At 33.2% G+C, this 15608-nt stretch overlaps 2 protein-coding genes across 2 annotated transcripts; one reads left to right on the forward strand and one right to left on the reverse strand.

Moving 5' to 3' along the window:
* Window positions 1-1441: 1441 nt before the first annotated feature.
* LOC120260120 (transcription factor TCP4-like) lies at window positions 1442-5645 on the reverse strand. The gene is made up of 4 exons (XM_039267559.1): window positions 5642-5645; window positions 2832-2878; window positions 1768-2783; window positions 1442-1681 (listed from the first exon to the last, which is right to left on the reverse strand). Exons 1-3 carry the CDS (start codon window positions 5643-5645, stop codon window positions 1821-1823), a joined length of 1014 nt encoding a protein of 337 aa, XP_039123493.1. The 3' UTR covers window positions 1442-1681; window positions 1768-1820.
* A 3664-nt stretch (window positions 5646-9309) lies between these two features.
* On the forward strand, window positions 9310-14721 carry LOC120262320 (nudix hydrolase 15, mitochondrial). Its single transcript, XM_039270409.1, has 4 exons — window positions 9310-9694; window positions 9777-9919; window positions 14060-14179; window positions 14274-14721. The coding sequence occupies exons 1-4, from the start codon at window positions 9367-9369 to the stop codon at window positions 14493-14495; spliced, it is 813 nt and encodes a 270-aa protein (XP_039126343.1). The 5' UTR covers window positions 9310-9366; the 3' UTR covers window positions 14496-14721.
* The last annotated feature ends 887 nt before the right edge of the window (window positions 14722-15608 follow it).

Consider the following 15608-nt stretch of genomic DNA (forward strand, 5'->3'; position numbering starts at 1 on the left):
CCTTGTCTCTAAAGAAGCCAAAACTGGAATTGAAATCTCTTAAATTGATTATAGAATCCTTTTATTTTTTTTATCTCCAATTTCAATGATTGAAGAGGGTGTGCAGTACCATTCAATCTATTTGAAAACATGCACATTATATATACCAATCAATCCCATCAGATTTTTTTTTCTTTTTGTTTTTTTCTGAAATGAAAACAAAACAAAGCCAAATTCAGAAATTTCACATTCAGAAATTGTAAAAATACTAAAATAATAATAAGTATAAACCGAAAATCAGATTTCAGAGCATCATGTGTCACCCTCAACCCCATGAAGAATGGAATCTTTCCTTGCTGATATTAACTGTGAACTGTATCTATAAGCATGGCAGCATAAAGCAAAGCTGGAGACATCTCATTCTGGAATTTGCTGCCATGAAGACAAGGGAAGTTTCACTGAAGCACTGTGATCAATAAATACATACACCGCTAACCATATTCCAACCCTTGTTTTCTGAGCCAATTTCATTAACTGCAAATGAAATCCACTTTCTCAATCAATGACAGTAATCCTAAACAGCTACCAAACCTTCAAATTGAATATAAATGTTGTGAGGATTAAGCCTGTTTATATATATATATATATATATAAAAGTTTTAATGCTTTATTGCTATCCTAGGAGAGAACAGCAGAGTAGAATCAGCAGCAGAGGAAGTCTTTAATTAAACAAAACTGTTGTTTGTTGGATGTTGTTCTCCCCACTTCCACAGACAGTCAAACAACCACTCTATTATTGAATGAAAAAGGAACCAACATAGACTTTTAATTTACACATATATGCACTTGGATTGAGTTTGTCTGTGGAATCTATCATAAAACAAAAGAAGAAAGGGAGGCGAGAAAGGAAAAAAAAAAAAAAAGAGTCCAAGATTTGATGCTTGATTCCCTAAAAGAATTTCAGAAAACTCAAATGTTGAGGTTCCCTCCAACTAAAGCAGCATTCCAAAGGGAAGGCATAGTACAGACAAAGAAACCAATCAAAGTAAAAATGTCATCAAGACACCCACCACCTGGAATAACTGTTGCAGTATCAAACCAATTAAAGATCAAGAATTGAAGGGTCCTTATCATAAGCCTTGATTGTTATTATTTATTTATTTATTTTTACTTTTATTTCTTTTTTAGCAATCAAGATGCTCAATTAGAAAAACAGGAAGTGGTTTGTGAGCATTAAAAATAGAGATGGCAGAGCAGGCAATGAAAGCTGCTACTGTTGAGAGAAAGAGACTTATCACCAGCATCTTCATACAGGTTGTAGAGAGATGCAATCATATACAAGTGCTGTGCTATTGCTTCAATTACATACAGCACAAGCATCATGTGAATCAAGTGAGACAAGTACCAAGCAAGCATTCACAATGCAGGATGGCCCTTCTTTATCTGGCTTCAAGTGCATTGCTTTTGATTGAAAGGCCATACCTTTTATTCTCACACACCCAAATCAAAACCAGTTTCTTCAACAACACCAACAAGACCAACAAGACAACAACAACAACAACAACAACAAAACAGCACAGATAAAAAGACTGGTAGAGAACAACACATCAAGCAAAGGAAACAGAATAAAACACCTGGATTGAAATGAAAGAAACATCTAGAAATCTCCATCTTTTTCTTCTTCCACAAAGTATGAGTAATCCTGTGAAGTAATGGCATGGAATCAAATGTCAGAACCAGTAATTGAGCAGCAAAAAATGGTGAGTTTGTGAGAGTAAATCCATTTACCAGAGGAAACTGATTGATGATGAAAAGGTTGCAGCTTGTCAGCTCATTCTCCATCAATGATGAGAAGCAGAGGAAGCAGACGGCAGCTTCCCGGAGATACCATCTGCTTCCTCATCGCCTTGAATCCTCGCCGGGACTCGAAAACTTGAGAATCCAGCAGTAGAAGCAAAGCCAAATGGTGCTTGCTGGTGATCAATCGGATCCATCCAAGCTCGGAGAAGCGGCGAATTACTGGACTGAAGGGGTCCCCTCTGTGCCAAAAGTTGGCTCTGGCCGTGCAACGGCACGGCATTGAACACATAAGCTCCACTCCCAACACCCTCAGCCAAACTCCAAGGAACCATCCTCTCATCGAAGGCAATAGGAAAGGCGTGAGCTTGATGGGATTCTTGGAATGTTTGGTCATGGAATGAGTGAAGAGAAAGACGAAGATCTCTAGTATTACAAGCAGGCAAAGGCGTGGATGGTGGAGCAGCAGCCATGGGGATGAAGGACTTGATAGTGTCCGCAATGGCGTCGGAATCTAGAGAGGGAGGGAGGAAGCTAAAGCTAGGGCTAGCGCCACTGAAAGCAAAGCCAGAAGAGTGATCGACGTCAGCAGGGGATGAAGCTTTCCTGGGTGATTCTTCTGGAGGGATAGGGGAATCAGAGGGGCGCCAAGGCGGGAGCTCGGCAAGCTTATCAATGGCAGGCTTGGCGTGCTTGATGAGCCAATCAACAGCTTTGCTGGGGCGGTCATAGCCAAGTCGATCCTGGACGTCATAGAACTGGATGGCAGTGTGGGCGGCGAGGCGCACGCGGCGGTCGCGCGGGCCTTTAGCGGTGCACACCTTGCTGTGACGGTCCTTGCGGCCAGTAGCCCGCACAATGTGGCCGCCTTGGACTTCGACTATCTCGCCAGCGCCCCTCAGCGCCGCCGCGCCTCGGTACCGCGCCGGCGCGCGCTGCTGACGCGAAGACGAAGCCGTGGCCTTGTTCTCCAGGCTCACTCGAAGTTGAAAAAGATGGTAGTATTTCTAGTGGTTGTGCTTATCCTCTTCTTCCAAAACTCTTGCCCATCCAACTCCCAGATTTCCATCACCACTGAAAACACCACCACCACCACCACCACCTAAAAGAATGAATTTTTCATGAAACCAAAGAAAGAAAGATTGAATTTTGATGGTTTAGAGACGAAGAGGAAAGCAAGCAAGATAGCTTTGTTTGGCTTTGAGAGCAGCGTATGAAGAGAAAGAGGAGGAGGAGGAGGAGGAGAAGGAGAAGGCAAGGATGGGGAGAGGGATAGTGACTTTTAAGCACAGCTTTTGGGATTGCCAGCTCCTACACTGCCTTTGCCAAAAGGAACATCACCTTTCCCAATTATGAATTATCTCTCACTCTGTTTTTTTTTTTTTATTTTTTTATTTAGTTATTTATTTATTTACATTATACATTAACCCCCATTTTCTTTAATGTTTGTTATCCGCGGTACATTCTACGGAAGACATTCATTTGCAAAGATTTATTGAATAAAATTTTTATAGAATATATTGCTCATAAATAATACAACCCCTACAACATATTACCTATATATGTTGTTCTTTTATCTTTTAGTAATGTTGTAGCAGGCGGAAGTACTGAAAGTTTTATAAAAAAATAGACTATTTTTTTAGTACAGATTTTTTTATATTTAAATATTTAAACTCAAAATTACTTTATTTCGATCACTCAATTTTGCCATGACAACTCTTTTAGTAATATTATTATATATTTAATTATTTAAAAATATTTTTTATATGATGTTTTTGAACATATTCGTTATCTACTTAACTTCTAAACATTTTAATTATCTGATTATCTTCACTAAATTTTAGTATTATATTAGTATTATTCATACATTTCTTAATATGAAAGACATTATTAACTTTATAATATATATATATATATATATATATTAAAATAAAAATTTGAATTTTTTTTTGAAATTATTAAAAACTACTCAGTATATATTACTTCACATTTTTAAAAATAGTTTAAATTTTTTTTTAAAAAAATTGTGCCTCATGGATATATATAGACTCAAATAAGAATTCAAATTTTGATAAGAAAAGGTTTTTATATGATAAATGTAATTCATGCAAATATTATCACTATTTCTGCTCAACTCAGTTTAAACAATACTCACAATTCTTAAAACTATTATACAATATGTAATATATAATGATTTATATAATTATATTTATATGAAATACTAACGTGACACAAGAATTAGTCATTTTTATACTGTGATTTTATGATAATTTTTAAATTCATTCTTTTTGTGTGTTTTTAGACAATTCTGAATAAAAATAAATAAAAGTGTGGGTCAATCATGGTCTTCTCTTGATGCCTTGCCTTTTTCTTTGCCTCCTTTCATCAGTTTCTCTGTTTTGGTATTCATTATTCTCATAAACATGACAATAAAATACATGAAATATATATATATATATATATATATATATATATATGAAACTTTGGCATGGAAATGGAACAATCCTCACCATCCAAATCTTCTTGGGATATGGTTACCCCCAACATCATGGAATTAAGCAAGTGGATTGTTTCTTTTTGCCGACATATGAATTAAGGCACTATTTTAAAGTCATATTGTTATAGAAAGAGTGTTGCTAGTGTGTAGCTCATTCATGTTTTTTCCTTAATTATGATTAGCATGTCATAATTAGGGAACTAATACTGATATTAAATTATAATCAATTTGACCCACTATGATGGGTCACTTGGATTGCAAGTCCTAAGTGGACTCGGTTGCTAGTTTCTAGTCGAATTAGGTATGGTTTGGTGACTTTGGTCCAAATCAATAAAAGCAAATAAAAAGGACACAAAATTAATAAATATTTATTTTTCTTGTATTTAAAATTTATTTAAAAGCATGTTTTGGTTAGAGGATGTTGTCATGCATGTCTTTTGGATTTTGAGGCACATGAATTTCAAAATTTGTCTCATAATAACTTTTTTTTTAAAAAAAAAAAAGTGGATAGTTTTATACTTGATTCATAAACCAATATTTGGATTTATGATTTTAAACCTATAGAAATATATAAATAAAATAACTAAATTTTAAATTCCATTTTAATTATTGTCTTTGAAAAATATGAATTATTGGATAGCACCAACAAATATTAACATATAGTGTTATGTTAGATTATTTGGTTGAAAAGATTGTAAAACTTTTTCCTAGTACTATTGTAAGTATATTATTAAAATATTTTACAATTAAATTTGTTTACATGTTGAAATATAACCAAATTACAAAATTACAATAGTAATTTAATTTTGATTTAAAATTGAGAAACATAAAAATACATAATTTTTTAAGGGCTAAACACTCAAATGCATGTGTGAAATTAATAATAAAAGTTGCTGGCTTGCTTCTTTTCTTGTACCTAACATCAAGCATTGAACCAAGACATGCAGTAATTAATCATTTTCCTTCATTTGGTTTACTTTGTAGGCAATATGACTTACTATTAAAGCTAAAGCTTAGGATGGTGACTCAACTTCAACAATGAAGCACTTTTCCTTAAATACCTTCTCATAAGTCACCATCTTCTTATCTAATCACCCAAGAATCTACAAACATCTTTAGTCTATGTATATATTACAGCATTAACCACTTTTCATTTGTCATCTCAAAGCATCATCTGATTTGATAGTTCCTAATTAAACTTTATATGGCTCAAACATTCCATACATATATATACATGCATTATTAAAAATTAATTAATGTTTTTACTTGCAAGATAATTAAATAAATGAAAGTTATATATTTATGAATTTTCTCATGCCAATTAAACCAAGCACTAGAAAACAAAATCCTTAACCAATTAGTTCTCACCCATCTGCACTCCATTCCCACTCTCAATCCAAACACAAACTGAAGTCCTTTTTATCTCTCTCAAGTCATTTTCAAGCTTCGCTGTGAGTATCTTTGCATCATGTAAAGTTAATGGAAGGTTAGTACGGGGTAACAGTGAGTCAACAAAACAAACCGAATTAATTAATCAACCATTTAATTACCACTAGATAAATATTCACAAATATATATATATATATAATGATAAGCAGTACGTAACTGTTAATTTTGTGCAGTAATTCTTAAAAAGAAGCAAAGGGAGGATCAGAATAGTGGTCATGGTGAAGTCCCTATCCACAATGCATCACCTCCGCCGTCCTCACCAATGTCCTCTTTCAATCCTTCTTTTTTCCGCACTAATCTTTATGGTCATGCATGCATGCATGCATGCAGCTGAAGCACTAGCACCATATTTATCTCTTTTCTCTCTCTCTCTCTCTCTCTCTTAGCAGTAACAATAATAATGCTTAGAGCTAGAGCTACATGGTACTAATTCAAAATTCCACCAGCTTTCACTCAGACATTGAACATGCATGCAGGAAAAATAAACACCACTGAGAAAGAGCAGTACCCAAAGATTTCAGATTCCTCTCTCTCTCTCTCTCACTGTGTATTAATTATTAAATAATGGTAAGAGTAATATATATATATATATGTGTGTGTGTGTGTGTGTGTGTGTAGTATTAATTCAACCAAAGCTCAACAAAAGTCATGCTGCATAGTGTGCATGTGTACATGTATATATATATATATATATGAGGACGTCACGTGTAATCTACATTAATTCTCTCAAGCAAAATCAGAATTTTATTTCTTGTAATAAAGAATTGTTTTGTTTTTTTTTTGTTTTTTTTTTTTTTTATTTCTATTTGGTTGTATGACCCTTGGCTGCCAGCTAGTGTGACAAAGATTACAGTTTGGTTTCTTTACCAGAAGAAAGTTAAATAAATTACTGACAAACATCAGAAGCCTAGTATCACAGGATCCTCATGCACTCATGACTCTTTGTATATATATATATGTATACTTCCAACCAAAGGTCACCAGCTGATCATCAGTGAGACAGTAAGAACATAAACATTGAAGATGGATGCATGGTAATTAAAAACCACTAGCTGCATGGCAAGTATAAATATTACATGCATCACTGTAACAGTAACAAATAACAACAACAAGGAATGCAATGCAGTGAAATGCAATGAAGATGGTTGCAGGAAAAAGCCAGTGAGAAGCTGCAGGAGAAGCCAAGATCCAGCTACATGTGATGTATAGCTTGAGAAAAAGTCTGATCAGCTTAATTGGACGTGATTAGGTGATTAGGTGGCACCCCACATCCACGTGGTTTGCTGCCCATATATGCATCGATGCACTTGACACAACATGATAATGATAAGTCTTCTAGCTGTTTAACAGGGATTGGCCTGCTCCCTCCTTTTATCTCCATGTGCTTGTGTTATTCCTCCTCCTCCTCCTCCTCCTCCTCCTCCTTCTCCTTCAAACTCAACATATATATATCTAGCTACTTCTCTTTTCTTTCTTTCTTTCTTTTTATTTTTTATTTTTTAAAATTTTCACTTTGACTTTGAGGAGAGGATTAATAATGTACAATTGCTATTTTTCTTGGTTATATGGTCCTATGGATAACTTTTCTTTGGACAAGTACCCACAAATGTTGCAGGAAAAGTATAGCTTGAATTTTCTCTCTATATATCTTCCAATCAATTTCTATAGCTTCTTGTGCAACTTGTCGCCAACTTGAACTTGTGAAGCTCATTGATCTTTGAACTTTGTGGGGATTTTAACAAGCGCATGCTGATCACATGGATGACTAATTCCAAAGAGTTTGTTTTTTACTTGCATGTATATATATATATATACATCCAAAATTTCAATTCACATATGTACGTATGTCTTTGTCCATTTACAAGAACATATACGCATTGAGTTTTATGTGCATATATCACTTAATTAAAACCTTTGTTTAAACTCCCTTGTTTATTGGGTTAATCAAGTTTTTACAAAACTTAATAATCAATCAAATTAATATGACTATAAATTGCTTAATTATGTATACAAATACAATAGAACAAATTAACTCAGTTTTAAATACAAAGTGAAGAATCTCAAGCTCACAACAATTCCGGAAAAAGCACCAAACAAATAAAAAATCCCAAATATTTCAATTCTAGAAAGGATTCCTATACACATCCTTCCATTTTAATTTCATGTTCTCATAATCAAACATAGGAATGGCAAAAAAGTTTATTTTGTCTAGAAGTATATATACACACATATATATACATAGACATCTCCAATGTCAAGTGCCTTTTGTGTGACCTATGTTTCTCTCTGTCCTACTAAAGTGAATGCCCATTAATGTTTCATGGTCTTGTTAAGAATCATATCAATCATGTTGAGCCCTTTTATGGGTCTCATTTTCTTCAAGATAAGAAAGGAATCAAGAGCATTTTATTGTAAAACATTAATGTAATTTTATCAACTTGTCATTGACATTGACATTATCCTCTCAATTAATTTAATATAAATTTTAAATGTAACAAAAATAAAACCAAAACAAATGAGTCACTTTCATTTTTTTAGAAAAATAAATAATCAACTCCATTTATGTTTAGGTTGGATGTAACACATTGATTTTTGTTTAAATTTTTTTTTTTAAACAATGACGACAAATGTTATAAAAAAAGATAAACAACATTAGAGATGCACCAGTTATAATGGCTTAATAATATAAATAAATTTTTTTTTATCATGCAACTCTGAAGAAGAGAAAATACTATTTCTTTCCACATAAGATCCACACCTGGACCAATAAATTAATAAATAGTAATTGATCCAATATTGTTGTATAGTACTAATAGGGTAAGAATTTGATTTTTCACTCACAATTTGTGGTGGCTACCATTTAACTACTAATAATTTCTCAAAAGTAAATTAAAAACATGGGACAGCTATTTATGGAAATTTTGATCTTATATATACTTTATTTCTTTTAAAACAAACATATAATCTGCATAAAAAAATATTATATGTTTAAAAGAAAATATATAATTTTTTTGTGTATTATTTAAAGAAAAATGTTTAATATAGAAAATACACTGGATTCCTTTTAAAAGTGGAATTAAAATCATAATTTCTGTGTAAATGACAATGAAAAAAAAAAATCCATAAAAATTTTATTTTCTCTAATTTTAGCTATTATTATACTCAAATATCTTTTATATAAAATAAGGAAGTGAGAGAAATTATTTTTTTAAAATTAAACATTTTATTTCCAATTCTAACTATTTGTAGTATAATAATTTTTCATAATGCCATGTTGAGGTATTAACTGTCAAATATGACTTATCCTTTTTATCAATAAAAAAAATCTAATAAATTTCTGGTTTATAAATACCATAATAAAAAATTAAACAAAATCCAAAAAAAAAAAAGATGATTTTTTTATGGAACTATATATTGTCTTGAACTCTTGATGCCTCTAGTTTCCAGTAAATAAATACTTTATGTTAAATAAATAATTTATTAAAAATGTACATTTTTATTTTTATTTTTATTTTTATTTTTATTTTTATTTTAGGTGGGAAAAAGTTTTATTATATATATATATATATATAAAATGAAGAGAGAGAGAGAGAGAGAGAGAGAGACCGAGAGAAGAAAACCAGAAAGCATGAGATGATGAGATCATGAGAGCAGCTCTCCGGAAGGTGTCAACAATGGCGACGGGAACGCCCAATCCAATTGGTTTGAGCCCTAGGCTTGCTAGCATCGTCCAGCAGCTCCGGCTTTACAAGCCCTCATCGCCCCCTAACGACGATGAGGACGCCGTAGAGGAGATGGACGCGCGCGGCAAGATCTTCTCCCAGCTCGGATTGGCGGAATCCAGTGCCCCTTGCCGCCCGGAGAAGCTCCCACCTCGGAGCGCCGCAGTTCTCATCTGTCTCTTCGAGGGCGACGTTGGCGATCTCCGTGTCATCCTCACCAAGCGCTCCTCCAATCTCTCCAGTCACTCGGGTTGGTTCCTTCTTGCTATCTTTCTGTGTTTATTTGGTTGCGATTTGGATTAATGGATGTTGATTGGGTTTTGTGTGTGTAGGGGAGGTGTCGTTGCCTGGGGGGAAAACGGAGGAGGCGGATGTTGATGATGCGGATACGGCGACAAGAGAGGCCAAGGAGGAGATTGGCTTGGATCCTTCTCTAATTACTGTTGTCACGGTGCTTGAGCCCTATTTATCTAAGGTATCTGATGATGATCCCCTTTTTGTTTTTGTGTGAATTGATGGAAAAGCTAGCTTTTTTGGTGATCTATTAGTGATGTACTGTTGGATGCTTGATTTTCAATGATAAGAGCATTATATACCCATGGTTTTATACATTAGTGGCTATTGATTGATTGTAGGGTCTCGTAATATTTCATCTCCGAAATGTTTTAGGCTCAATTGCTGTTATATCAACTGCTCAGCTTGTCACTATCCAATACTATCTCTCTTGTATATCATTATTATGCTTCTATTGTACTTAATTTGTTTTACCCGCCAACTTTGATTGTATATTTTCGCTTTTGGAATTTTGGTTATATTATCAAGACTTGCTTTAGCCCTCTAATTGGTGCTTTAGTGGATCTATACACCATGTCAACAACATGGTGATCTATGTATAATCCATATTAATGGGTCACTTACACTTTCTCTTGAATTGAATCTCTGGTACTACGAATTTAGCATAAATATCTTCACTTCCAATAATCTCTCTTTTTATTTTCACACATCTGATTAAAAGGGATCTATAGTTCATCGTGAAATTTACCTTACATTTTGAAAGGAACTTTATAATGAAATTCGACATTGTTGTACTTTTCTGTTTCATATATGTGATCTTAGTTCTATGATATCTGTCTTTTTCAGTCTCTTTCCATTCTTTACATTTACGGTACTTGAATTTTGTTTATCTGATTTTACTTCTACTTATCCTGAGGTCTTGCTTTTTTAGTATGTATGTAGAAGTCCAGCTTAGCAGTTGCTCTTGCTCTGGTTTAATCAGTAATATAATATTATTTCAGAAAAAAAAAAAATTCTTTGAGGAATAATCTCATCAATTACCAATAAGAATATGGGAATTGCTTTAGTGCGGTTCCATGGTTAGTTCATGTCTCCAAAAAAATTTTAGACTAGTAATTTTGCTTTTATGCATATGTGTAGTATCCTAATATACTTGTTATGGGATTTTTGCTTTTCTAAGCCTCATTGTGGGACTCTAGGAATCTTGTTTATACTTTTTCTAAATCAATTTACATTTATAACATATTTTTGCGCATCAATTCCATTAGTAAAAGATAACTTCTATGAAAGATCTTCATGCATAAAATTAAATTAGTTCTTTGAAATTATCTCCTTATATGTTAATATATGCTTATGAAAATTTCCCCCAGTTGTATATGATGATTTTTGAGTTATATACTTCTTATCATCCTTTACTTCTAGTATTTTGCCATGTAAAATTTAGTTCATGTTAACAACAATTGTAGTATTCATTGGGTCAGTTTGTGCTTCTCATATTACCACGTTTCATCTCCATGTTTTGATATATTTGTATAACCCACCTGCTTTGTCCAGACTATAAGTTGGAACTCATCATTCTATCAATATGTTTTATAATGTTGTAAAGCACAGCCTTCGGTTCTTTTTATTCCTCGGCCATCATTCTAATGCAAAAAGAACTTGAGTTTTGGGTTGCCTTGTATTCTCTAGCTGGCATAAATTCAATTGTTTTATGTTTGATATCCAACCATCTAAACCTTGTTCTACTTGTCCAATGATTTTTATTCCTTATATAATACACCTGTTGTTTAATTTTACCATATACCTTCAATGGTGTATTAATCCACGATCTTCATTGTGATTTTTATCTTTTCTTTATTGGGAATCTGGGAGAAAGTTTTTTGACAATAATTGTAGTCACTTGTAAAGTTAATAGTTGTGATTATTGTATTATTATTGCCTAAATAAGTTTTTAACTCAATTCTCATGTATTAGTTTGTCCTTTTGTCCATTCCCTCTCTCAAGTCTAATGCAACCTTTTCCTACTTATCCATTAATTTCGTGAGAAATGTAATCATTTACTCCATCTGGCAGCCTTTCCAACACTTAACTAGTTCCTCCCATAATTATAGCTCCATATATCCATTAGTTCTTCGAGTGATGCAACTGCAGTTGTAGAATTGATCACTTCTAATGAATGTTAAGTAAATTCTATCCATTTTTTGTCTTAAACCTCTACAAATTCTTAAATAACTACAAATCTATTCCTTTTTTTGTCCTTTCTTTTTGTACCAGAGTTCTTTTTTTTTATTATTTTTTTAAAACTGTCTGATATAGGTGGTTTTTGGTTATTTTTTTTTTTCAAACCACAGTTCCCTTGTTTTTTTCTAGCTGTTGTATTTAGAAATTTTACCTACTTTTAAATGACTATTTATATGAATCACGTCGTCTTGGACTAATTCTTTCATGAAACCATCTAACATCTGTTGCATTTGCATAATTTTCACTGCCCAGATTTTGATGTTGTGTCTTGCTTGTGGAATAGTTTTAATTAACTCTATTTGTTGTTCATTACGTTTAGGGTCTGATTTAGTGCATGAGTACTTAGGAATCTCTTGCTTGTTTCTCATTAAGATCCATATTCATGAACATGAAGAAATTTTATGTTGGGTAAAAACCCACTCAATATTATCTGGGTTTGGGGTCTCTCGTGTGGCAAAATCATATAATTACATATATGTGTAATAAATATCTCAGAAAAAAGAGATGTGTATCGTAATCACCTAGGCAGAGCTGTATCATGTTTTAGATAGAAGAGGACAAAAACATCTGTCCTTTAACTGGTTGCCATTTGCATTGTTAATAGATCTCCATGATGTTTAATGCTGGCTTGAACTAGTGAATTCCTAGACCTTTTTTATTTTTCTCCATTAACATTTTCCTTGATTGTGAGTCTACCATTTTGAGAAACATGGTGCCTCTCTTCTTTAACCTTGAATTATGGGTCTTGGCATGACCTTAATTACAAAACCCAGAAGTCCTTATACTATAAACCACATGATTGGCCTTTGGGTCGTGCACAGCACCCACTTACTTGTTAGTGATCTTATAATGGTGACTGAATGGGTGGTGAGGTTTCTTAAAGAAATAGCTTTATTTGTCTTTACTGTTGAATCCTTGAGAAATTTATTGTGATGTGCCACCCTTGTACATTATCTAACTAGAACTTTTCTTTGTGTGGTGATTTTGTTCGCATCAATTTTGAAGACCAGCCTTCTTCCCGGGTCTTTTTTTTTTTAATATTTGCGAAGTTATTATATCTTGTTCGCCTTGCTATTAGTTTTGTCATTGCCAACCTTGTAATAGTAATGCCACTAATTGCCCTAGTTGATTTGATTGATCTCTATCTCTATACAGGTTGGAAGTTTGTCTTATATGTTATTCATCAGGTTGAGAAGATTTCTTTTAATTAAACTTTCTGATTTTTTTTTATGCCCAACATATGCAAAGAATAGTCCTGCATTGATGATATTGAGCATCTGTCTCATTTGTTGTCTACTTGTTCTGGCTTACCATATGGAGCAGCAGCATCCCATGTAGTTCATGTTCTTCCAACTTTAAGCTTGTCCTTAATCCATAGATCCAGCTATACCTTATATCTTCTTCAAAAGGTTTCAACAAGTTTCTAAATTTTATTAATGTATAGCCTATTAACATAAGAGTTTTAAACTTTCTTGCCTGGGAAAGTTTTGCAAGATTGGAAGCATGGAATATTAATTTAGGTTTAAGAAAAAAGGGGAACCATTCCATTAGCCAAGTTTAATACCTGTCTATGATGCTCATTTGAAATTTTTCTATAAGGTTCTCCCAATTGATTGATAAACCTGTATGGCCACATTGGTATAGTGGAACTTATGTGATATGTTTTCAAAAGGCAACCTCTTGTTAATAAAATAAAAAGGTTTTGTCGGACAATATTAGTATGCGCTGATTCCATGAAGGTTTTCCTCATGAAACAAACTGTTTAAATTGCAAAACCATGAAAAGCTGAGTGGGCTCCTGATGATAGTTTTTATGAAAGAAAATCAAACATCCCTAAACACTAACATCTTAAGCATGGATAGCTTCATTACTTTATAAGCAGAAAAATCCCTGCATAATTGTCATATGCTTATATGTACTTTCACCTAGTTCATCAAATTTTGACCAACTCTTTGTGAGAGTGTTTATTTTCTTGGTTGATATGCTAGAAATCCCTGTTTTCCTTTGAAACTTTCCTTGCCATAGCCATGCTTTTCTTTTGCTTTGAGATTGTTGTTATAATTCATATCCCACTTTGCAGCACCTTCTGAGAGTAGCTCCTGTGATTAGCATACTTACAGACAAGCAAGCATTTAAACCCGTTCTAAATACCGATGAGGTAGACGTAATATTTGATGCCCCATTGGAGATGTTCCTCAAGGTATAGAACTTCTGACTATGTTTATTTTCAGTAAAAATGTTTTTTTTTCCATTTCTTGATTTTACAATTGTAAAATCATCTCTATTGGGCACAGGATGAGAACCATAGGTCGGAAGAACGAGAATGGCTGGGAGTCAAGTATCTCATTCATTTCTTTGACTATGAATCAAAGGACAATAAATTTGTTATATGGGGTCTCACTGCAAGTATCTTGATTCGCGCCGCATCAGTTGTTTATCAGCGGCCACCTTCTTTCCTCGAGCAGAATCCACGATTCATGCTCCCGAGCCCTTCAAGTGGGACTTGTTCGATTTAGAGCTATGATTCTTCTTCAGATTTCTTTGCCGATAATTAATAATAATGAGAAGAAAAAGTGTTTGCAATTAAGGCAGTATATTGTTTAACCTGAGCAAGAAATGCTTATACTGATCATGCTTTCATTGTTAAGACCTCAGCAAAGTTATATGTAGAGTGTTAAATTTGTAATAGTATTCTTTGGAAAATATTAATGTTATTTATAGTTAACAGTTTTACCTGATAAACTACTTTGAGTGTTTGCTGGTTTCTAATTGTTTTTCTCAAAGTGGACAGCATGAAAATCATGCATCATATACGTTTTCATAATCTTATTTTATATAAGTTCTATTTGATTAATTAGTTGTATTTAGAAATAAAAACCAAGATAAAGTTGTATTGTGATTGTGCTTAAGTTAGGTTCCATAAAGAACAGGCACCATAAAATAATTATTGATATGAATGATCTAAAAGGATATTAATATTTTTCTTCCGGGTCATTCCTCGTTTTGGAATAAAATAACCCACATGAAAATGCTCTTGCACAAATTCAATAAAATGATATTATTTTGAGCTGAAACAATTATATATTTGATTTATTGTAATATTTGGTGTAGTGAAATATTATAAGGATGTTAAATGAGCATACCGAAAGGTCAAATCCTGAGTCAATAGTATTATTCTAATATTGTGCATATATTGTATAATATATTGTATTTATATTATAACAGTATTGTTCTTTCATTTCAGAAACAAATCATGGTGACTAGATGGACAAGGTAATAAGAAAAATGCCAAAGTCTAAAGAAAAGCTCAAAGAAATGGAAAGCCTTTTTCTTAGAAGCAATTTTTGTCAAGCATGTTGAAGAGATAATGCATGGCAGATAAAAGCATCCACTGCTGAGTAGGATTTGCCTTCATGTAGAGTGGACACTTTCCTAACAAATGGCCCACTTAATTCATCTCCACCTCCAAGTATATATACATATATAAGCTGTAAGCACTTCAATACTTTCTCTCATGCATAATAAGATAACACCATAAAGAATTAATACTAGCAGTAGTAGTAGCATGAAAATGGTGAGAGTGGCACTGGTTATGTTGATGATTTGTTTGAACCTGTATTGATGTTTGA

This window comes from Dioscorea cayenensis, chromosome 5 (genome assembly GCF_009730915.1).
Source record: "Dioscorea cayenensis subsp. rotundata cultivar TDr96_F1 chromosome 5, TDr96_F1_v2_PseudoChromosome.rev07_lg8_w22 25.fasta, whole genome shotgun sequence".
Lineage (NCBI taxonomy): Eukaryota > Viridiplantae > Streptophyta > Magnoliopsida > Dioscoreales > Dioscoreaceae > Dioscorea > Dioscorea cayenensis.

Excerpts from the sequence above, each read along its gene's own strand:
- LOC120260120 (XM_039267559.1), bottom strand. Across the intron at positions 2,784-2,831 it reads GTGGTGATGGAAATCTGGGA|AAATACTACCATCTTTTTCA; the intron begins GTTGGATGGGCA and ends CACAACCACTAG.
- LOC120262320 (XM_039270409.1), top strand. The coding sequence starts at position 9,367 with ATGAGAGCAGCTCTCCGGAAGGTGTCAACAATGGCGACGGGAACGCCC. Across the intron at positions 9,695-9,776 it reads CAATCTCTCCAGTCACTCGG|GGGAGGTGTCGTTGCCTGGG; the intron begins GTTGGTTCCTTC and ends TTGTGTGTGTAG. Across the intron at positions 14,180-14,273 it reads CATTGGAGATGTTCCTCAAG|GATGAGAACCATAGGTCGGA; the intron begins GTATAGAACTTC and ends TATTGGGCACAG.